Source organism: Eleutherodactylus coqui, chromosome 1 (genome assembly GCF_035609145.1).
Source record: "Eleutherodactylus coqui strain aEleCoq1 chromosome 1, aEleCoq1.hap1, whole genome shotgun sequence".
In the NCBI taxonomy this organism is placed as follows: domain Eukaryota; kingdom Metazoa; phylum Chordata; class Amphibia; order Anura; family Eleutherodactylidae; genus Eleutherodactylus; species Eleutherodactylus coqui.
Window position 1 is genome coordinate 286,922,972 of NC_089837.1, and position 24,842 is coordinate 286,947,813.

The window sequence follows — 24,842 nt, forward strand, 5'->3', positions numbered from 1 at the left end:
AATCAGCTGTGCGAACACGGCTATTTTCAGGTCAAAATCCACAACAATCGTATGGATTTTGACAGTTTTTTTGGATGCAGAGATGCTGCGTTCTTTTGCTCCCTGTCTTTTATGAAACAGCCCTGTACTTTTTATAACGAGGCAAAATCATACGTTCTGTTAAGCTCCTCCCCCTGACCACACCGCTTTGTCCCACTTTGATCCTGGGAAAATTTAGTCACCTTACAATATATATTTGGAGTTCTATTTTCATGTGGAGTCACAGTGTTGCCTAGACTGTTCCCTCAGTTTACATATCTTTATTATATTACCACCACACAAGTTATTGTGCAGTTTTTAGAGTCTAAGCCAGAAGTAAATTCAAAAGATCTGGACAATGTAAAGGTAGCACTTAACCCCTTAGTGACCAGCCCGTTGCCTTTTTACGCCCTAGCTTGCTAGGCCTTAATCCCTGAGGATGCAGAAACATGTTTCTTGCAAGGATTAAGGCCCTACAAGCTGAGGGCATGAGAGCTTCATGCTGCCGGCTCCCGGAAGTAGCAGGCAACCTGGAGATGTCATCCTGGGCCGCAGGACCCCACCCTGGTCACATGATCGCTGGCATTCACCGAATGCCGACGATCATATAAAAGTCAATAAAAAGTTTAAAAAGTTAAAGATTCAGCTACCCTGATGGATCAGATCCATCAGGGCAGCTGAAAGTACTCACCCTCCTCCTCCACGGTGTCCTGGCCTGGTACCGACGGCGCCATCTGCGCATGCACGTCATACGTTGAGCGTGTGCACAGAAGCGCGCGTGATACTGGAAATTTAAAATCTTCCCTCAGCATGCAAAGCATTTTTGTGTCAAAAACGCCTCAGATCAGTTAAGGGAAGTAATGATCCTCTGGATCAATGGGAAACTTCGCATGGCATTGCGCTCGCCTGCACCTAGCATGCTGTGTACTGTTTTTGCTGACCCCATTGAAGACAATGGGCGAGGTGTTCCGAATGAACGCCCAAAGATAGGACATGCTGCGTTTTGTTTTTCCCACACCGCGATGCGATGTGGGAAAAAATCGCTCATGTATATGACCTCATTCAAAAGAATGGGGTTCATACTCATGTGGATTTATAAAGATTCGTTCGAATTTCTCGACCATGTGAAAATGGCCTAAATGTTGTAGAATTTCTACAGGATTTCTAGCATGTAGGAATCCACCCTAAGGTCCCCTTTACAATAACATATTTGCGTATGCACAATACGCAGAAAATATAATTAATTGATTTCAATGGTTTCATTCACAGTCACATATTTTTCCTGCACATTTTGGTTGTACAAAAACGTAGCATGCGCTATTTTTCTGGTCTGCATGCTGCACTTCACCCCTGATGGCACCTGCATTCTGAGCTTTTTATTGGAAGGGCCAAGATCAGATACTTGCAATGACTGGAATCATTTTCCCCCTCGTTGTGATTACAGATGTCATCAGTAGAATCATTCCAGCACATGGGTTGTCTTATAGAATAGCTGACCGATTAATCAGTAACCAGCCAGCAGTCCCCAACCTGTTATATGACTGCAGCACTTATGTATTGGCCTGTGCAGTAACTATGAGCTCCATTGTCGATACATTGTCAGCTATGTGGGTGGCACACGGTCAGTGCAAGGGTTAAGCCCCTACGCGCTGGTCTGGCAGAAGGCTGGCACCGGCAGTAGGCTGCGACTAGTCTCTCACCTGGTCCACAGTGGAGGGCGGGGACGTGCTGGGGATTATTTAAGCGCCGGGATGCGGGCAGCACACGGCACTTCACACCTGGGTGACAGCAGAGATGCCGGGAGCCGGCTGTGTAGCCATGTGCCTGGCTGTGGCAGGTGAGTCACTGGCACCTCCACTGGCCGGGGGGCGAGGAGCAGAGACAGATGGGCTCTGTGTAAGTGTCTAATAGTGCACTTCCCGCAGCAACTGTCACCTGTAGACCATTAGGGGAAGATATGGCAATGTATATTTAGGTGCCATAGATACAGCATGTTATGGGGAGTCTTCCCTGCTTCTGGGGCAGTGGAGCTACATCGATGAGGCTCCCTACCTCTGTGCTACTGAGCACTTACTGTTAACTTCACATTCATGTAATGTGTGATCTACCTGCATATAGTTCAGGTATGGCTGGTGGGGCTTTCATGACCAGGGATACAGGTGGAATGACAAAGTGCCCATATATTGGGCATCTGTTCTAATGAAAGTTGAGTTATATACTGAAATCTTATCAAGCATTATTAAATTCTATTGGAGATTTTTTGACACTGCTTGTATCTGGTGACATGACTGCTGTCTGTCTATTCTCTTTAGTAAGTTGCCTACATTATTAAAAGGCAATTTGCATTCTTCAGCAATGTGTTATCACATATGTGTCAGGTTTCTGGAGTGCACACCTAGTCTGGCAGGATGAAGTCTGTGGAAATACTCATGAACTGCATGGAGCAAATGCTCAGAACAATGACCTGCTGCTTATGTAAAGTGCACATGGAACAGAATGCACTCGAGCAGAAGAACAGTGGCATATAGTACTCTGCCAACCTCATAACAACGTGTGTGTTTTTTATAGCTTTGTTTAATTACCATTGATCAGCGCATAGTCTACCCATGTCTCCAATTCTGAGATGTTTTTAGTGTTGCTAATTTTACCTACAATGTAATCGTATTATACAGGTCTATGATTAAATGAGGTTCTTGGTACATACATTGATTTCAATGTAATAACTGGTCTTGATTATGTCAACTGTAATAAATACCATTTAGAATTAGCCATTGACAGGCAAAAGTCTTTAAACTTTTGGAAACAGACCACATGCCCTTCTGATGTTGGAAGTGGCTGACTGCTATGGCAAGTTTGGAAAACTTGCCAGTTGTAGTTATAATGACCTGAGGATTTTTTAATTATGCTGGGTCTAGTGTTTATATCTGATTTATAAGTGTCCAGAGCAGAATTATTGTTATGCCTGTGGCCACCTAGTTAATGTACATGATGTATAAATAGGACTAGCCAGCCTTATGTTATTGAGAATTGCCATCCAATGTTGTGAGTTTACAGAAAACTACTGTTTTAGTAACAATTTCCTTATTTTTCTAGTTACTGCCACCGTTTCTTTACCAATGATCTCTTCAACTGTCCCACCAAACTGGCACACACGGGTAAAGAGGTGTTCCTGCAATAACTGGATGGACAAGGAGTGCATATATTTTTGTCACCTGGATGTTATTTGGGTTAACACAGGAAGGTGTGTATAGCTAAATACTGTAATCTGTAGTGGTAATGACTGTAGAATATTACTTGGACTAGGTGTATTATACAACAGACCTTTCAGGCAGTTGTACTACTTAGAATGCCTTCTTTGTCCTTCTATTATATTTCCCAGTTAAATCTTCTGCTTTGCAAGCCAACATTCGTTTATCTATATTACTGAAGTTACTGTAAACTCTAAATTTCATATCCGCTTTATCTATTCTCATAGCCAAATGCTTCCTTATGGCCTAGGAAGCCCAGGAAGGCGCAGGAAGCGAGCATCTGCAAGGTGTCAATGTGAGAACATGAATGATGGAACCTGCAACAGTTTCTGCCAGAATACCGCTTGGTAAGTAAAGTGATTCCTGTTATCTTCACATTTTGCGCATATAATCAAATCAACTATATTTTTGGTTTGAGTAGTTAGTGTGTAGGATTGAATGAAAACGCTACATAAGAATGCCCCTTAACAGTTTTCTTGAGTGTAATTGGATCATAAATCCCTTCTGCTGTGGCACTACAGGAATATATATGTTGATTTCATGCAGCAAATATATGAAAAGTCCTAGTTTTTTGTTCTGTACACTCTAGCCATTTATGGTGGTATTACACAAGCACCAATAATGTTTGCTGTTTAGCAATTTCTGTACTTGATTTGCACTATTAAGTTCAGACTGGCAATTTTTTGTAAATCCTGAGTGCGAGCAGCGGCCATTACTGTTTCTGTTCCCTTTTTTTTGGTATTTTTGCCTGATGTGCTGTCCATGTTTTGCACGGACAGCACGTAGACCCAATTGTTGCACATCTTATTCTCATACTCTTTCTATGTATGGCAATACTGTGTGCAGTGAATAGGGCTCTGTGGACAGCTGGGGTGTGCTGCCTGTGATTTTTGTATCTAAAATTCTGTAATTTTAAAGACAGCACAAAGCCACCACCGTGTAAGTAATGCTTAAGGGCAGCTTCACACGAGTGCATTTGCACTTTTTTATACGTGCAATACGCAGGGAATAGAACTGATTGAATTTAATGGGTCCACTTACATTATTATTATTTTTTGTGCGAGCATCTCGCGCATGCAGAAGAAAATGCAGCATCTCTACTCTTGTGCGCATTTGTACACCAAAGGTGGCCATAGAAGTTTATGAGGCTGCGCAAGGAGATGTACAGTTCCACAGGAAAAAAACAGATCTGCAATTCAGTAGGCTAAATAGCCATTTTAATCGCCATGCAGGCGCAAAAAGTACAGTAAAATATGCTGGTACGTGCACAAGAAAGCCTCGTGTAAAAACACATACTCCCTTGTGCAGCCGCCCTAACACTTGAACATTTGCCACTGCAGAGTCTGCAACAGAGAGGGGTAATCTAGACCCATAGGAAGACAGTTATACACATCAGTATTATTATAATTACTGGTATAAGATGAACTAAATGTATTCAATGGCGCATGTCTCTCAATAAATTTTGCCTGACCATCTGAGGTATAGCTAGAGATTCCTGTACCTGGAGCAAAGATTTGGTTGTGCCCCAAATATAAGGGAATAAAGGGGTTTTACCGCAGTGGTGATAAAGGGGTTTCCACATGGCGGGGCTTCCCTTCATCCTCGCGGGACACAGTGCTTCTGGGTTTAGCAGCACAGGTAAAATCTCTCCCCCCTCCCTTTATTTCAAGCTCCCATAGGAGTCTTTACACACCAAAGATAAGTCAAGACCTATATTTTTGCGCAGCAGGGAATTTTAGTCGCTGATGATCTATCTTTTTAGGTGAGATTTTTTTGGTGCGCCTAAAACTCCTTCATCCGAAAATTTCCATAGGAAATAGTTGCGTTTTTTTGTGTGTGTAAGTTAGCCACGCAAATTCCCTCGTGAGGATGAGCCGTGAGGCTGCTTACACACATCACTGAATATTTCACCACATGCAGTGAAAAGGTCTGCACCAAAAACCGCATGTCTAACACACAGATTTATAAACAGCGAGATTATGCTGCAATTTTGTATCAAGATCTGTAGACATGCAGATTTTGGTGCAGAGTTCTGTGGCAATATATTCTACCATGAGTGAAAACACCCCAAGGGCTCAGTCACATGGGCGTTTTTACGAGCAAATTTTTGTGCACATAACGCATGCGTTTAAAAATTTGCGTTACCAAAGCAGGCGGCATGCAGAAAAAACAGACATGGCCGCGTTTTTCAGCTCAAAAAGTGCGCTGCCCGCTATTCCCTGCTGCGCTGTGACAGTTGCAGCAGGGGATTCCTTGGATATGAAACCCCTGGATGCTGTCACATCCAGGGGCTTCACCTTTAAGCAATGGGGCCGGCGGCAGCAGCGGCGGCCCCATTGACATACAGAGAACATTGCGATCCTCTGTGACAGCTGTGGCAAAGGATTTCTTCATCTCCACGGGGAGTCCGCTTTTCACTGAACACTGTTACATCATTGTCAGTGTCCGGTGTCAATGGGACTCCCCGCAGAGTCTTAAAAGATCAGGGGCACAAGCCCCAAGGTATATATTGCCCCCTTAATTATTATATACTTATATAACATTGTTGACGCCATCCCAGAAGTAGATATTACCATCATGCAATAATTAGATATTATCTACATACTGCTACTGAGTAAGACACACTATACAAACACCATGAACACTATTAGTCCATAGTGACTGACTAATATTACCATACTGCTATGGAATAAAAACCGCTATAGAAAGACTAATATTACTATCATACAGTAATTTAATAGCGGTAGATACTGGTTCTACACAGGTATTCTGCAGACCATGTAAGTGATTATAGTATCGTTACATCCAGCTATGTCCATTCTGACTGGAGTCGATCATTTTTCTGTTTCATCTGTCAAGCGAAGAGCACCATAATGACTTCCTGTAGCCACGACTTGTTTCCGCAAAGTTTGCAACACAGATGTATTTGTCCTCACTTTTCCACCACCACTTTTTGTGCACCGTACAGTGAAAGTGTCACCTTTTGTACCCCAACAGTTATAGTGCTCTTCTTGGTACCCAACACAATGTGTTGTTAAACACTCAATACTGCTGTCCCCTTTGTACTGTCACATGGTAATAATGCCCCTTTTTTGCCCATACATAGTAATTAGTGATCAGCGATTAGTGAAATAATCGTTGTGTCAGGATTGGGCCAATTTCACCAAAATCATCGTAAATTGGTACAGCCGATTCTGGCTCCCATTGAAGTCAATGGGAGTAAAAATCGGGTTCACTAATTTATCCTCTAGAAGGTACTCAATACCGCCAAAGACCCACAATTTGCATTGGAATACAGCCACACATCTGAGGAACACTGTGCCTCTCCAAATAATTGGTAAAAAATAGTGTACAGTGGTATGAGAGTAACTTGTAGCACAGGAGTGTCACTGAAAACAAAAGAAGGCTCATACAGCATTTCCTAGGTCAAAAATTCGTGAAGGAAGACAGCAGGTGTAGTTCTTGTTTGAAAAGAAATGTCCTAAATTTTCAAAAAACAAATTCTACCAGGGGAACAGAACAGTAGCATAGGCCTATTACTTCTCCTCTTTCAAGGAAAAGCTGTAGAGCTACCACAAATTATGCCAAGAGAGACAGAAAGTGTAGTGCTTGTTTTAAAAGCAATGTCCTAAACTTTGCAAATGACAAATTCTACCTAGTGAACAGAACAGCTGAGCACGGCCCTGTTTCTTGTGCTTTAGAAAATGTTCATTTTGGGAGATGGAGAAGGAGAAAACATTGTGGAGACAGAAGAAGAGCAGAATCAGCACCACCTCCTGCAGTAGCAGCATCTTGGAAACATATTTCCATATTGACATATTTTTCACTTGGGGGTGGGGGGTGGGGGGAAATAGTAGGAGGACGTCCATGCCTCGTTTATTTTTATAAATGTCAGGCATCACACTCGCACCAGTGTGATGCGGCCGTCACCCCATTGAAAAACAGGACGATGTGAGGGCACAGCCAAAGATGGGACATGCCATGATTTTTTTCCTTGCATCGCGCTTACATACCTCTTTACATTTTCACAGTGCACCTTTACATAGTCACAGTGCCCCCTTAAGTAGTCACAATGTCCCTTTATATAATGACAATGCCTCCATTGTGTGCCCCAGAGAAAAAAAATGAACATTATACTCCACTAATCCTCTACCAGCTCAGCATCTTTTTCATCCATGCACTGTTGCCTGCTCAGCTCAGGAGACTCAAAGACACCACAGTGTGCATCCTACAGTGCATGGAGGAAAGAAGATGCTGCGCTGATAGAGGATTAGTGTAATATAATGTTTTTTTTAAACTTATGCTCTGTGCGCTTCTGGCACTAGAAAAATTTAGAACAGGAAGCCCCTGAGTCCATGCTCTACCATAGTTATCAACTGTTTCGGTCCTCTGTAGACCCTGATACAATTGAGTGGCACTTGCCCAGGGATTCAGGGCTTTGTCTAGAGTTCCAAGTCAGGTGCTACGGATCCCCTAGCCCAGCATAATTGCACAGAAAGACTCACAAGAGAAGATGCTGATACTGAGCCTGCATAATAAATAAATCAACTTTTTTCTGCTACTGCAGTCGTCCCAAGCCAAGCCTGACAAGCAGAACACCTCTGACTTGGTGTAGCGACCCAGTCCTACGGGGGAAGGGGAGTAGCGGGAAAATTTAGATGGTAGTCACGGTGGCACTGCTGCTCCTCTCCAGTGGCAACCAGCAGTCTGGGTGGTCCGATAACGGTGGTAAATTTCGCAGTTCCTAATGCATGCTGCCCGCAGGGTCGATCAGGGTAAGATGGTGATACCCCAGTGGGGCGCTACCTGTGAGTCTGGTAGGGGAAGATGTTATTTTGTTGTGACGCCAGTTCATATACAGGTAGGGACTCATTCCGAACAAAAATAAATGGGAGTAGTAGTCCTTGCCTCTGGGGTGTGCTGTGTGGTACTTCAGTGCAGATGTTGTAGATGGTGGGAAGGTACTCCAGAAAGCAGGATTTAGCTGGTAAAACACATTAACACTTTATTGGCAGGAGCTCTGCACTTGGAAGACTGACTTAGCTCCGCCCACTCTTCTCTCTTATACTGCCACACTAGCTCAACCTGTAATGAGGATCCAAACTGCCAATCCCAGGCTCTCTGTTCTTTGCTAAGCCTGGCTAACTACTCCCCTCACTATTGCTAGATGAGCAGTATACACCAGAGGCTGGAGAAGATTACAAGAATACATAATACAGTAAGGAATATGAATACTTAACATCATAACATTTCACACTTTTTATATATCACATTTAAACCTGATTTAACACTGTAATCATCACAGAAAGTGCTGCAGTATCCTACTCTGGGGTACTACACTGGCAATGATGTGAAATAAATCAACTGATTTCTTTGGCATCTGATTGATGTGTCTGGCTGAGCTAGTCAGGAGCACTGAGGCTGAGTTGACTGCAAAAGTCAACTGTTTAGTGAGTGTGGGAGGGTAGCTGGGGGCACAGAGTCGATCTGTGTCATTGAATTATTCCAGGCTGCAGGGCATCAGAAGGCAGAGTGGAGCAGGAAAATCATTGAATCAGTTGTTTTTCTAGTATATACCTATACTGCAGTGGAAATAGTGTGCAGATGGCGCACTTCTTGTTACGCCTGGGGCATATGTCCCACCTGTTCTTCCTTAGCTACATCTCTGCTGTCCATGCACCTGAAAGTATGCCAGCTACGACTTGTTGGCCCATGAGCAATAACACTGTTGCACTAGGACTTATCCACGTTTTGGTAACGGTATAAAATAAAGTCACATTTTTTGCACCAAAATTTATGACTACTTCATGCCATAAAACAAGCACCAGCCACTGCCCCATTGAAGGCAATAGGCATCCACGCGTGTTTGTGCACGTATGTGGGTGCGCGGTTTTGTGCACATCTATGTATGGCACACACACACGCTCGTGTGAATGCACCCTAAGGCCTCGGTCACACGGGCGTTTTTTCCCCGCGTTTTGTGGATCGCATAACAGATGCGCATCCGCAAATCGCGTGACCAGGGCCGACGATTCGCTGAAAAAGCTGCACCTAGCAGCGTTTTCAGTGAAACCGCCCCGCACTGCCCGCTATCCTCTGCAACAGCTGTGGCAGAGGAGAACGATGTTCGCCCATTGAATTCAATAGCTGTTATTCAATAGCTTAGAGCTGCCTCTGATTTGTCCCTGCGCTTAGCCAATCAGAGGCAGCACTCACTCACCCATTCATGAATTCATGAATGGGTGAGTGAGAGCTGCCTCTGATTGGTGAGGGCTGTGACCAATCAGAGGCAGCCCATTCAGCAGGTGGGGATTTTAAATCCCCGCCTGCTGACTACTACACAGAGCAGTTCAAGAGAACTGCCAGCCGGACGCGGCTGAACTCCGGCTGCAGGGAAAAGGTGAGTATACTTTTTTTTTACACATTTTCAGGATGTTTTTCAGGGAAGGGCTTATATTTTAAACCCTTCCCCGAAAATTCATCCAGCGCTTGCCGGCAGCTCATTGCTTTCAATGGAGCCGGCTGTATTACCGGCTCCATTGAATTCAATGGGCGAACATCGTTCCTATCTGCCACAGCTGTAACAGCTATGGCAGAGAAGAACGATCTTTAAGTATATGTTCTCAATGGGGTCGGCGCTGCTGACGCCAGCCCCATTGAGCGCATATATAGAGCACAGCGATGCGCAGAACGCAGATAGGCGCGTTCTGCGAATCGTTGGGTCCCATAATTGATCGCACATCCGCATAAAAAGCGGACATGTGACTGATCCCATTGGGATGCATTTGGTCTATAGATCTGCAGATCGCAAGCACGTCTGCAGATCGGACCAAAAAACGGTTGTGTGACCGAGGCCTAACTGTGTAAGGGTGCGTTCACACGAGCGCATAAACGGCGCGTTTTTGCGACCAAACGTATATACGTGACCATCTGAGGCAATGGTTTCGAATGTATTCGTTCACATGGGCGATTTTACGGCGCGTAAAAACGGCAACCCGCGGAAAAACGGACATACGTGACCGAAATGCGTGCCGGCGAATATTCGATGGCCGAAAAGACCGTTTGAAAAGTAGGAACAAACGAAAATACGCTTTCTAGCTCTGGTCGTGATCGGCGAAAAACGTTCTTTCCGGCGATTATACGCTGCGCTCGTGCGAACGTAAATATGCCTACGCTCGTGTGAACGCACCCTAAAAGTTACCTTATTTCAAAATACTACTAACCACCTGTCCGTGAGTGTCTGTGAGCTACATGTGGTGATGTCACCATCAAGTGATCAGTCACAGGGACTCTGAGCTCCGCCCCTGATCACATGACGGTGACGTCATCACAGGTTCTAAAACAGCAGCCGTGTGCTTACAATACCAATTCCTTTCACTATATTATAATAGTAAGTGGTACATTGTGCCAACAGAAACAATGATACTATAATTTTCTAATAATTAGTAGTCTTTTTTTTAACAAATTAAGGACCAAGCGTGGTAAATATACGGCGCTTGGTCCTGGGCTTAAAGCCCTGCAGATAGTAAAATGACGTTGGGGCTTTAAGCCTCCTGTCTCTGCAATCAATCAAAGGCAGGACAGGTAATCAGCTGTGAGTGACAGCTAATAACCCGGAGGAGAAGGCAGGAGGGTTTTTTAACTCTTTCTGCCTCTTCCTTCTCCGAGTACACAGCGCTGAATGAGTGCTATATACTAAAAAAGTGAAAGTGTAACTTCCACTATGGAAGCCGAGGGGGTAACGTGACCGCCAGGTTTTCCTGCTACAGCAGAGCTAGAGGGTCATACTAGACTCTGACCAGCTCTGCCAGGGACTAATGTCACTTCAGGGGTTGTTTTACTCTGTAACTGGGGCTCCTATGTATGCCCCAGCTACAGTGGGAAAGTGTCAAATTAAAAAAAACATGTGAATGTCCCCCAGGAGGTCTTATATGATGTCATGGGGGACATAGATAGTAAAAAACATAATTACATACATAAGTAAAACAAAATTACACAGTATAACAACAATATATACATAAGAAAGAAAATAACCCAAAACCGACGCCAATAAAAACTGTCGCTATAAGCACCCTGTAATCCAAAACCATACATATTATATATCAAAAAGTCTGAAACAAATAGAGGAACCTGTTTCTATACTTTATTTTAGCATAAATATACTAATTAAAAATAAAACAACTATAAATGTTGAAATTATTGTTTTTAGCTTTTTACCCCCCAATAAAAGCAAACAACGGGAAAAAAAAGTTAGTGAAAAGGATATTTTAAAAATCCACCTATATGTCACGGGAAAAAAAGGCAGCAAAAATAATTTTGGTAGCTAAAGCAAAAAAAATAGGACAGTTAAACAACCACATGGGTAAAATCCCTAAAAAGTGTCTGGTCCTTAAAGGGGTGATGACAGCTGTTTCTTTTTCAAACTTTTATAGCATTGACCATGCAGCAAAAGTCACATGTTAACTGTGTTCTGCGGATTATTACGCTTATAGTGATAACTTTATTTTGAGGGTTTTTTTGTACAGTTTTCTACTTTTAATGGAGAATTATTTGATTTTTCCGTTACCACACTTTGAGAGTGATAACTTTTTAATTTTTCTATCGATGTAGCCTCAAAACGGCTTCACTTTTGTAGGATAAGTTTTAGTTTTCAATGGTACCATAAAAGTTATCGATTAACTTGTATTAATAATTTTGTGTGTGTGGGGGGGAGGTGAACAAACAGCAATTTTGCTTTTGGTTTTAACATTTACTGTTTGGGTTAAATAACGTGTTAATTAGATTAAAAAATGTGGCAATAACAATGTATGATTTTTGTCTTCATGGTTTTCTTCAAAAAACTCGCATGCATGACAGGTCTGGAGGCCTTTCTTAGCAAATAGGTGTACTTGTTACAGGGGCATCAATAGGCAAATAGAAAGAGCCCCCTCCCTCTATAAAAAACACAAAGGAGCAGCTGCGGTTATTATCAACTGCAGAGTCTAAGGGGTTAAATTTTCAGAATATTAATTATCTCCAAAACTGGTGGTCAAAGCAGGGTGTTAGCTAAATATTACAACTGATATCCAAAGGTGATAACTGTTGGCACAGCTCTTGTCCCTGCACCATTATAGCACCATGATCCAATGGCATGGTTTGGGAAGTGTTCACATGATATTCATTGAACTCAACTGGCAAAACCAAGCAAGATGCAAAATGGATGGTGAATTGCACCTACATGCTCCAGAGAAGAAGCTAGACTCTGTGTCAGATCTTCAAATAAACTACCTATGTGTACTTTTTATTTTATTTACTAAATATTCAAATAAAAAGAATATAGTGCAATAATGTTTAAAGTTCCAGAGTGTGTAAAAGCAAGTCCTTTTATTATCCTCACAAAGGTATGAAATCAAACAGCATATAAAGCATTATGGAGGCTCAAGGGTCCATCTGCTCTAGTCTGACTCGAGTTTTACGAGCTGTGCTTCTTCTGGAGAATGCCCAATACATTTCTAGTGGCTGCTTTATGCCCCACATAGTAATAAATCTTTGTGCTCTCCACAAGTTACTAATGCACAGTTTGGGTCCTAGAAAAGCAATAATACCTCCTTTGCTCCCCCACAAAATAATAGTGTCAGTTAAAGGAACAAGGTCCTGTATGTGCCCCTTAAAGTAATAGTGCCCCTTTGAGAAATAATGTCCCTCTTTTCGCCTGCATCCCACAGCCTCAGAAGTTGCAGCCAACAGAAGAGGACACACTTCAGCACTCATGCTGCTGCCTGATCGCTGACACCGCACAACAGCATGCATAGCTTGACTTCTTTCTTGTGTTTTTACGTCCTGTTTTGCTGGGTTTTAATCCCCAGGGCCATAAAAACACGCTTCCTCTGGGGATTAAAGCCCTGCAGACTGTGGACATCACAGCACCATGCTGTCAGTTACCAGAGGTAGCCGTCAACGTGGAGCTGTCATGGGGGTCCGTGGAAAGCCCTGACCTTCCAGTCATCGGATCCATGATAGGAACTGAGAATACTCACCCCTGTGCTCCGCGATTTCCGGCTGCATTCTGGTCCTCCAGGACCTGACATTGGTGTCTGCGCCAGACGTTATTACATCACGCGCACGCGCAGAGGGCCTGGAAACCCAGCAAATTTAAAAACTCCCTGCTCCTGGTTAGTATGAGTAACCGAGAGCAGGGAGCTGTCACCGGGAACTGCTGTATGCGGTTCCCAGTCACATGATTGCTGTTATCCAATGGAATAAAAAATCAAAAAGTAAAAAAAAGTGTAAAAGAAATTGTTTGATCATATCTGTAAGGCGAGATGTAATTGCGTACCTGAGGCCCCGGATTTATCAGTGGACCTTATCCCGGCTTCTGCACCTGTCGGCAAAATGGCAGACGCACACGCAAAAGCCATAGGTTGCTTTGGTAATTTAAAATCTCTCTGCTTCTGGCTACCAAACGTAGATGAGAGCCTGGAGCTTTCACAGGGAGCTGCGGTACGTGGTTCTTGGTCACGTGATTGACATTATCCAATGGATAAGAGCGATCACGTAAAAATAAAAAAAAGTTAAAATTTCACATGGATCTGATCCGTGAGGAGAGGTGAAATTAGTTACCTAAGGCCTCTGGCGATGTTCCCTGAGGGATTCTTATCTGCAGACCTTTCCCCAGCTATGGCATATGTGTCCGTCGCCAGAATGGCAGACACAAGCGCAGAAGCTGTGAAGGTCCCGGGAAATTTTAAACTCCTTGCTCATGGCTACTAAAGGTAGTAGAGAGCCTGAAGCAGTGACCGAGGGCCGCAGTGAGTGGTGTCTGGTCATGTGATTGCTGTGATCCAACAGATAATGGCGATCACGTAAAAGTTAACAGACAGTTTAAGTTTGATGCTACATTCGGTTTGGGCTTCATTGTGCATATGGACATTAGATTAGGGCCATAATGCGTATGACTCTGAACATGGGACAAGCAGGGGTATTCATTTGGGGGTGAAAATCTTTATTCATATGTGTGCTGTACAAAAAAATCCTATTTTTAAAATGACAAAATTGCCAAAAAAATGAAAATCGTAATTTTTTCTTTCTGCTTTGCTTAGATTCGTCCAAAAACTGTAGGGTCAAAATATGCAGTACACCCCTAGATAAATTCATTAAGGGGTCTTGTTTTCAAAATTGGGTCATTTGTGGAAGTTCTCCTTTTGGCCGCTCAAAGGCTCGGCAAGTGGGCAATGGGGCCTAAAACACCTTCAAGCAAAGTGTCTGTACTGAAAGCCACCGGCTGCTCCCTTCAGTTTGGACCCTGTTGTGCATATGGACATAAGATTAGGGCCACAATGGGTATGTTTCTGAACACAGGACAAACAGTGGTATCTATTTTGGGGGGCAAATCCTCATTGTCATGTGCACTATAGAAAAAAAACTGTCTTTAAAATGACATATTTGCAAAAATATGACATTTTATTTTTTCTCCTCTAAATTGCATTAACTCCTGAAAAGAAACTGTGAGGTTAAAATACTCATGACCCCCCTCAGTGAATATATGCAATTAACATTCTGTATGTACGAGGATTCGATCGCAAGCTGCTATGAGACCAGATGCAAATGGAATAAAGAAAGCAGGAATTTGTGGGCAGTGAATGCAGGACAGTCTGGGAAGCAGCACACCTATCCAGATTGCTGGCTGCAACCTCTGCTTATTCTTCTGGGCTCTTCCTCCTCCACAAAAAGTGGTTTATGCTACTTCCAAAATAAGTAGTATAAAACCAACCAAGCCTAGAGAGCAGTACCCAGTTCTAAAGGCTATCAGTGCAGCTCTCACCATGATAGCACAAGGGAATGTCACATGGGCGGTCGAGATAGAAGGGGGTTCCTATGGGATTGGGCGACTTTCTGATGTCATTCTCTGCTTATGATCTTTCTTCTACACGTACATCCGTGTGGAAAACCACACACATTCGCGACCATTCGCAATACTTACCGTGAACATTCACAGGTCTTTCGCTGCGGATATACGCACACTGAATTCAACTCACTTGTGCAAGCCTGGCCTTAGATTTCATTCTTGCTAAGTAAAATGAAAATTAGTCATGCTGCATGCTATTAAAGACACTGAAGTATAAGTACTACTTGTTAGGATTTGTTTTCCTATTTTTTGTGTACTTTTATCTTCACAGTGGAAACCACAAACTCCTCTGATCTTAAGTTGGGTGTGGGTTTCAGCTTTATTTAAATTTTTTTTTAGAATTTCATTTACTACCATAAACCAGAAAAGATGAAATCCATAGGCTTTATGTCACAAGTTATTATGATGGCATTAATTACTAGTAATGTAAAAAATATTTTCATCTCTTAAGGCTTCCATACATATTAAAGTTTAGTCATCTGAACATGGCAATTATGGCAGAACTAGACAACTCTCTAATTTATTTGGGGCGCCCCACTTTCTCCTAATGATGCTGTGGAAAAGAAGGATCAGGGACATAATAATTCAGCGCCCCAATTCTTGTGTTCCCAGAGAGATAAGCTGCTGTCAAACGTGCCTGGCTGGAGCTTAAAGCTGCCCGTACACATTCAGCAGCTGTCGGATGAATGATCATTCAGCAGTTTCTTCTGGCTGTCCCAGAGTCCTGAACGTTCGTCTTTTGCCGAACAATCATGTGTTTTAAGAGACTAGTTATTAATATTTATAGTACCAGTGTTTCTGGTGTTATTAGTATAATTATTTATAGTACCAGTGTTTCTCGTGGTGTATTGTGCCACTTATAATATAATATAGTGAATGACATCATCACATGTAACTTACTGAAGGACCTGTGAAGACGGTTGGAGTTGGTCAAAATATTGAAGGACCTGTGATGACGTCACTGTCATGTGATCAGGGGCAGAGCATGTAACTCAGTCACTCACGGACAAGTGGTCGTTAGCACTTTGATAAGCTGCAGCCAGGTATAACGATCAGGCATTGAAATTTAGTGTCCTTGATCCTTCTTTCTGCTGACATCCTCTGTTGGGGGAAAGTGGAACTGCCCTCTTACATGCACAGATTCTTCTGGTCCTGCTGTTTTCTGCAGGTTAGGGTGAGTGAAGTCTGATATGTATAGGGAACCTAAGTCCCTAAACATGTGAATGTTCAGCTGAGCTGAATGTTCATGTATTTGGGAGAGTCAGTAAAAACAGCTGTCGGATGATCATTCATCAAACAGCTGTGGAAGGTGTATGAGCATCTTTACACTGTACTGTCATTATCTGACCCACTGAACACTGAAGTAGAAGCTTTTTATGGCATTTCTTCATTAAATGGAGGCTTATGTGCGGAACAAAAAAATAAAAGTACGGAGTATATAGAGGAATGAAGAATACCAAAAGCCTTCGTGTCTGCACTACTGGAAGTCCTATTATATAAAATTAGGAAAAAGGGAAATATAAAGAGCTTGTCATTATATGTTTTTTATTAGGGCATGTCACAAGGTACATGATCTGGTGAAAGGCTTTCTGTAATAGTTAATTAGCCTAGAAAATTTGCAGAAAGTGTTTAGTCATTTAGTCCACTCTATTTAAAAAAAGGAAACTTTGACACATTTTTTTCTCTTTAATTGATAAGTATTCATCTTAGTTGCCTGAATGGCGTCAGTGAAAATGGACCAGAATGCCAGTTGTTTTATATTGCTGCAATAAAAAAAGTAATCAAGCAATAAAAGAAACATGCATTTACCCTGTTATTGCAATAGAACAGGCAAATCCATGGGAAGCTTGACTCAAAACTCCTAGACACAAATATACAGTAATAATGGTAGATGATACAATTTATTTACTGTTTCTGTTTTGTGTCGTATACCGTGACAAGCATTACTGAATCACTTGTCTCTTCTTTAGGACCATTGCTAATAGTAAACCAATTAAATCAAGTAAGGAAAGAAGTCCAGTAAGCAACTTCCTGAACATGAAAAAGTCTCAAGTCCATCTTTTGCATGTTCTCCGGTAAGATAATTTGCAGGAATTATATTATTACCATGTATAAAATGAAAATAAAGATCCGTATGTAAACTATCTGCCTTATGACATAAGAAACCGCATCTGCTTATCTGTTTGAAAATTATAAATGTGTAACCATACAATGCTATCAAGGTAAGATAGAAGTCCCCTGGTGCAAGCAACGAGTCATGAGTGACTCCTAGAGTGGTGTCACATCGTGGCGTTTTCTTGGCAGACTGTTTTTGTGGTGGTTTGCCATTGCATTTCTACAATGTTATCAAAGTTGATTGTAAAAGTAACAATTGTATACAAGGATGGGAAGGAAATGCCTTTGGCACATAAAATCGTTATTTTCAATTATAACCTCTGCTTAGAGATTCTTTGCAGAATTACCCTAGTTTCTCAAAGCAAATCTCTTTATATGCAACTATGGGAACAAAACTTTAAACATCAATTCCAACTGGAGGAATGGAGGATGCCTCTGTCTCGGACTGAAAGTTACACATGGTATCAGTCATTGGAAAAAATCTTTGCGTTAGTATCCAACTCCTCCTAGACTCGCCAAAATAGACAATTCTGTCCCTGAAAAATATTGGGGAGGATGTGGCCTCAATGGTACCTACTTCCATATATGGTGGTCCTGCCCTGTCATTTGTTGTTTTTGGAATATGATTTTTTAAATTTTTGTTTACATTTTTGTGACCCTGGACCCAGCACTGGCCCTTTGCTTTTACAGATGAACTTCCATCTCTTTATTTAGTTATTATCTCCCATATCTTGCATTTTGCCTGGCAATTGTTGAAAAAAATGAAATTCTTCAGATGCACCTTCTTTGAATGAAGTTACTAATTCCATTAATCTTACATATCATTTGGAAGGAACTATATTCCTATAGAAACGTTACTAAAACCTCCTGATTTTCATCCTGGGCACCTTGGATGGAATATTTTGGCTAAACACCCACCCCCCTTCCCATAATGTACATAAAGTTTTTCTATTTTAGAGATGCGTTGCTTGTGAGGGCTTGTATGCCATTGGAGACAGTATTGTCTGTTTTGTTTTGATTTTTTTTTTCAACATCTGCTTCTTTCTGTGTCTTTTTAATTTCTGTGGTGGACACTTTAGGCCGCCTCCACACGGGCAGCTGGGACCACACATGCGGGATTCCCACAGTGGAGTTCGACCCGGTGTCCAGCCGGCGGCCCAAGCATACCTCTCTGCCGTCTTCTCCTCCTCTGCTGCTGATGTGCCACCAAGTGCACATGAGCAGTAGAGAGAATGCCGCGCCCTCACGATGGTTGTTGTGACCATTCTGCAGAATGGCTACGTGACGGACGGCTTCCATTGACTTCATGTCCGGCTGTGCATAGCCCGCATAAAATCACAGCACGTTGCGATTTCTCCCTCCGTGAGCGGAAAATCGCAATTGATTTCTGCTTGTGGGCAGGAAATCGCGTATTGCTATAGCATGCTATGGGCTGGATTTGCAGCGCAATTAAAATCCGCTGTGTGTAGGAGGCCTTACGCCTATTAATATTATTAATAATAATAATAATAATATCATTTATAATCTTTACTCATCTTTTTGTACACTCATGCAATTATTTTAAGTGTACGCACTCTTTGACACCTCTTGTTCCCATATTGTGATATGTCTACCAAGTCCTTGTTTTAGACCTGAGCTGTTACCTCTAAAACTTGTATTATGTTAATAATTTCAAAATAATTTAAATAAACAAATAATTCCGTAAAATTTTTAGATGTCCAGTTTCCCGTGGGAATTTGAACAATAACACTGCAACACAATTTTCGTAACAGATAAGCAGATAGGCGGCTTATAGTAACATTAGTGCGCTGAATTCAAATATGAGATCCATTTTTTTCTGCCACGCAAGATTTTCCAATTATGGGGAATAATGTAATGGAATTGCTGTTGTATTGTATATTTTGGAAATCTGCCTATACAACTAATCCAGTAGGCTTGCCAATAACCTTGCTTAAAAAAAGAACAACAAAAGTGATTGCGCAGCAATTTCACAATCACTGTTACACACCGCTCGCTGACTGAACACTATAAGGGTAGGTTTATGTAACATATAGGGTATGTTTCCACGTGGCAGAAACGCTGCGGATCATCCACCAGTAAGTTGTAATTATTGAACTGTGTTTTTACAGGTCATTGGCTAGACTAAATATAAGAATGAAAATCATAAAGCAAAAATATATGTTTGGTATTGCTGCGTCCATGAAAGTCCGATCTATCAAAGTAATGCATTATTTACCCGCACGGTGAACGTTGTCTGAAAAAAAAATTAAGAACGCCAGAAATTCATTTTTTTAGTCATTCTGTCCCCAAGGACAGAATGGGAGACAGGGTAACTAAACCAACGTTCACCATGCGGGAAAAATAATGCACCACTTTGATAGGTCAGACTTCTACGGACGGGGCGATACCAAATACATATTTTTAATTTATTATTTAGATTTTTTAATAATAGATATGGCAAAAGGGGGGTGATTTAAACTTTTACAACTTTTTTTTTTTTCAATAAAAAAAAACTTTATTGATTTTTTTTTTTACATTACCTTGAAGTCCCTCTGGGGGACTTTAACATGCGATACTTTGATCGCTCCTGCAGTATGACGTAATGCTATAGCATTACGTCATACTACTTTTTGACAGGCAGTCTATCAAGCCACCCCACGGGGATGGCTTGATAGGCAGTCTGTTAAGGTAGCCCTGGGGCCTTTAATTAGGCCCCCGGCTGCCATGACACCTGCACGGCTGCCCCGATTTCACAGCGGGGGGGGGGCATTTAAATGGTTAATAGCCGCAATCAGCCGCACAGCCGCTCGCAGCTATTGCCCGCGGATGTCAGCTGTTATGAACAGCTGACGCCCGCACTGTATGAAGAGAGGTTGCCACGCAACCTCTCTTTATACATACCCTGACGCTCCATGATACTGGTATGTCATTGGTCATGAAGTGAATGGAGGCGGTGGGGGGAGAACGCTTCCCGGTCCGCTCCGCCTCCATGCTGGCAGTACTGTTAGCAATGCCAGCGATACTTGCTCATGTGTAATAGCACAAAAGCAAGCATCACTGGGATGAGTGTTGGGCATCGTTTACCCAACAGCTCGTCTCATGTAACTGGAGCATAAGCTATCTCCCATTAGTAAGTAGTATAGGTGAGATAGCATTGTGTAATACTGAGTGGCCATAGCTACACAGTTCTTGACAGAAAGATTGTGCTGATCAGGGCTAGGAATGCCACAAATCTTAGTGGACGACTTGAGGCCCAGCAGGTGTGATGCATTTTAACTGTATGACAATGAAAATGCTAAGCAAAACATGTTTCTGCAGGGACTTGGTAAAATATACAGTTTTTGTATTGATTTTTCCCGCACAAAAGTTTCCATAGCCTTCCAGTCATGTGGCTCATATCAGTACTCTTCAGGTAGCAAGATTTTGTGGTGATGTTAATGATTCAGAGGTTAAAAGTTTCCTTTTACAGTACTTCACTACTTACAAATATAACCTTCTGCTTTAAGGTACATAAATCCAGTATCATTGTTATGTAGCTTACATTCTTCTTAGTAGTATGTATTTTTTAATGTCTATCTAACATGATCAGTATCAATGAAAACACTGCAAAGGATAGTTACATAAGAGGCTGCCTGCTTCTGTTTACTCATGAGGCCTCACCTAAATCTTAACTTTTACCTTCCGTCCCTCCCCAGTTTATAGGTACTGGAAGGACACAAATTGCTCCATAAAAATTGCATAGATAACCGGTATAAACAAATGTGAAATTGAATTCCTCTGCAGTGGATTTCAAGGACGTCAGTGCTGTTCAGAGCCAAGCAGCATACAGCAATAGCTTAGCAGATAAAGAAATACTAAGTTGTACTTTCTTTAAAGGTCATCAACATAAGGCTGGACTCACACGAATGTATCTTGTAGTGTCGCCCAGAAGAGACACGCATGTGACATGCAGCAAGCTCGTACTTGCCACCACATACTATCTTGCCATGTATGTGCACATAATCTGCGCCAAGATAGAATGCTATGTACAATTTACGTGAGCAGCAACATGGCTGCCTTTCAGAGATTGGTAAAGCACATTTTGCATATGGAATATGCTATTCCAACACACTTGTGTGAGACAGCCCTAGCTAAATCAGTAGGGACTATAAAATACAGCACTATTATTGAAAAATTGTAATATTTTTTTTCTTATTCAACAGAGATGTTGCTGAACACAATAAACAAGTTGCGTATATCAGAAAATACTCCTCAATCACTGCTCCTAAGTTGCCTTCAGACTCTACAATATGGAAAAGAAAAAGATAAGAAAAGGAGAGAAGCTAAAAGATAGCAGAAAAAAATGATAAAAAGAGGGGAGTCTTGCTTGGCTTACCTAGCTATAGAGGCATCTCTACCACTCATGGAGTCTTCATACAGGAGACCATCTCAGGCTGTTCAGCCATTTGGGTAGAGCAGACCAAAGACTTCCAGTGATAAGGAAAGCAATTTATACCTAAATTGTGAAGAAGTCTGCTAGAGGATTGTACCGTATTTGAAGGTGAAAAGAAGACCGAAACCTTTGGACTTCTAATTGGCTAGAGCTTTTGTCCATATAATTGGACAGCTGGACAGAAGAGAGGACAAGAAAGGTGTTAGTGGGTAGTAATGAGCATAAAGGAATCTGGAGTTTGTATGTTCTCCCTGTGTTTGCGTGGGTTTCCTTCGGGTATCTTGGTTTTCTCCCACACTCAAAAAACATACTAATATGTTCGAACTTAGACTGTGAACCCCAATGGGGACAGATCACATTATCAAGTGATGTACAGCACTATGTAATTCAGTAAACTAAAATAAAAGACCCCCCCAAAAAACTATTGTAGGATTACTCTGTGTGCACCCTGAGAAAGCAAGCAGTTTATGAAGTGTGAGGCCAGCATCACCAGTGTAATAATATATTTTGAAGCTAGATATATTGTTTATTTAATACATATTCAAATATATGCAATCAAGAAATTCAGATCATGAACAATGCTAATTTTTAATGAAAACTGTTATGGGGAGGAATTTACGATGTTAGAGAAAATCTTCAGTGTATGATGGTAGAAGCAAAGTGGATCACAGTTAACAAGCACATACTAGGGAAAATAATCTCCATGGGAATTGACAAGCAGTGTAGAATATCAATTCACAGTATGCAAAAATCCCCTGTGGAAAATCAGCACAATTTGGTCATACCCTAACTGACTAACCTGCCCAGCTGTACACTACATGTGTTAGTGTTCACTTACTTGATCCAGTTACAGTAATTCAGTGCTGGGCATTAAAAGTATACTCAATAGCATAACCTTTCTTACCTTGGAAGCCACATTCAGCACTGGGAGTCAGTCGCGAGCCACATTCAACATGAACACACCGGTAAATTAGATTAACTAGGAAACAATAGGAAAGAACTGGAAATGGTTTCAAATAATGCAGTGAGGCATACGAAAGCTTAAAATTTGAGTGTTCACTCGGAAACCTGGTATTGCGTGTTTTCAGCTAATCTTTCCTGGCAGTGGTAGGACGCCTACTGGTATGTGCCCAGTGCACCAACTACTGACTGAATCTCATGGGGGTGGGGCAGGCGGCACACTGGAGAGGAAGGCAACCGCTGGGAGTTTGCAGCCGCCTTCTCCTCTTCAAGCAAAGGCAGGCGCGCTTTTCCATCGCACTGCCACTTATGCATCGATTGCCTGCTAGACCTAGAAAGAGACACTTCTGACAGCTGCTCTCATCTCTATCTTTATTCTGCACATGTACTCTTGGACGAGCATGCATGAGTATGGTGGTATTGGACGAGATAGCTGTTGGCTGAATAAGCATTTGACTGACAACTATCTAAAATGTATTAGCAGCCTAAGGCCGCCTGCAGACGGGCGGGTCGGATCCGGCAGCGAGGATTCTCGCCGCGGGACCCGACCCGAGCACCTGCAGAGAGCGGTGCGTACTCACCCGCGGCCTGCGGCCCCAGCTCTTTTATGTCACTCACCGGAGCCGGCGGCACACAGAAATAGAGCATGACGCGGTTTGTTTGCCGCATGAGATTTCGCGTGGCCAAACCGCGGATTGCGTTTGTTAGTGCAACCTATGCAGGCTTCCAGTGGCGGAAATCCCACTGCGGAATTTTCGCCCGTCTGCAGGCGGGCTATGTCAATGGTGACCAATCCACCATATCTTTTGGGGCTCAAATGGGTCCCTTGATTTTGTCTAAGGGGAATACATAGCATCCAGGCAGAACTGAGTCAAGAATTTTGACATTTGGCTGAAAAAAGTAAAAATAAAATGTCTAAAAATTGAACCTTTCTTGTTTTTAGCAAAATCTATATGAAGGGAATAACATAGGAAATACGAAGCACAATTTCAATATCTTTAAAGAGATTACCTGGGAACAAACGTTTTTCAAAACATGCTCACCATACTGTACCAACATAATAGAGGCTATACTTTCTTTCCCTGCTGCTCCCCTTGCCCCAGGGGTAACCCCCTTAATGAGATGTGCAATATTTATGTGTCAATGGTTTTACTGCAAAGCTTCAACTCCTCATTGTAGGAAATTTGAAGCAACAATGAAAGTGTGATGCCAGGTATACATACCCACCTATATATTAACAGTTTAGCGATCAATTACTACAATATATCGTACAAAATGCATGAAAAAATGTATCCATATAAAAATAAAGTGCATGGGGAATACAATTAAAAGCATACTGTCACAAGTCTACAAATAAATACAAACTGACACAATTCTTTTAGTATACAATAAAAGTGCATAATAAGCATCAGCCAGTATAATTGAGGGGTGGCACTAACCATAGTTGGAACACAGCAGGCTAACCTAATGCATACAATGTAATAGAGTCACTAAGCCAGCTTGTAAGGAGGTTAGAAAAGCTAAACCCGTGAATAGGAGAAAATTGCCATCTTTAATTGGGTAGAATGCCTAGAATATTAACTGCCGTTGGGAAAATGTCATAATTCCTGAGAATATTGGAGTAAAGGCTAGTAATGCTGCTAATTATTAGCACTAAAGTGAGAATGTTTATCCAAAAAGGTAATAATTATGCATTGTGTTAAAGCCATTTTAGACTGAATGATTATCTTGCAAAAAATCTCTCAAATAGGCTGCATTTATACTGAACGATTGTTCATTTTCGTCAACAATCGACTGACTAATGATAAATTGCTTTTCATTTATTGTTCATTTAATGCAGACATAAAAATCATCATTGGCTCGTTCACTAATCGTTTGGTTTAAATACCGATCGTTAAGGTGCTTTCATTCACTTATGCAGTGAATGAGAATGATTTGTCATTTGAACGAACCAATGATTTATCTGCCTGTATAAATGGGCTGCCTGACATCGTTTGCTCATTCAAACGATAAATCATTTGGTGTAAATAGACCCTCAGCTATACAGAGTCAATATTTGCTAGCGTAGTTTAGGTATACTTGTAATGGAAGACTATTATAATGACTGTTGAGTGCTAAGTTATATGCCTTCATGCTTAGAGCTTATTAAGTAAAAGTGTCCTCATATAAAAATGGCATTGAAGAG

The 24,842-nt window shown here is 41.9% G+C and overlaps 1 protein-coding gene across 2 annotated transcripts; it reads left to right on the forward strand.

The window, feature by feature from the left end:
• The first annotated feature begins 1,657 nt into the window (after positions 1-1,657).
• On the forward strand, positions 1,658-22,085 carry LOC136611776 (endothelin-2-like). Of its 2 annotated transcripts, none has more exons than XM_066591627.1 (5): positions 1,658-1,855; positions 3,112-3,259; positions 3,494-3,613; positions 17,121-17,225; positions 21,468-22,085. In XM_066591627.1, the coding sequence occupies exons 1-5, from the start codon at positions 1,813-1,815 to the stop codon at positions 21,571-21,573; spliced, it is 522 nt and encodes a 173-aa protein (XP_066447724.1). In that variant the 5' UTR covers positions 1,658-1,812; the 3' UTR covers positions 21,574-22,085. The 2 variants fall into 2 exon arrangements, with proteins under 2 accessions (XP_066447724.1, XP_066447734.1); XM_066591637.1 differs by having other exon boundaries at positions 1,808-1,914.
• The last annotated feature ends 2,757 nt before the right edge of the window (positions 22,086-24,842 follow it).

What these genes read in the sequence shown, in the direction of transcription:
- LOC136611776 (XM_066591627.1), top strand. Translation starts at nt 1,813, where the DNA reads ATGCCGGGAGCCGGCTGTGTAGCCATGTGCCTGGCTGTGGCAG. An exon ending in CATGTGCCTGGCTGTGGCAG is followed by an intron (nt 1,856 to 3,111) that starts GTGAGTCACTGG and finishes TTATTTTTCTAG; the next exon opens with TTACTGCCACCGTTTCTTTA. An exon ending in ATTTGGGTTAACACAGGAAG is followed by an intron (nt 3,260 to 3,493) that starts GTGTGTATAGCT and finishes CTATTCTCATAG; the next exon opens with CCAAATGCTTCCTTATGGCC.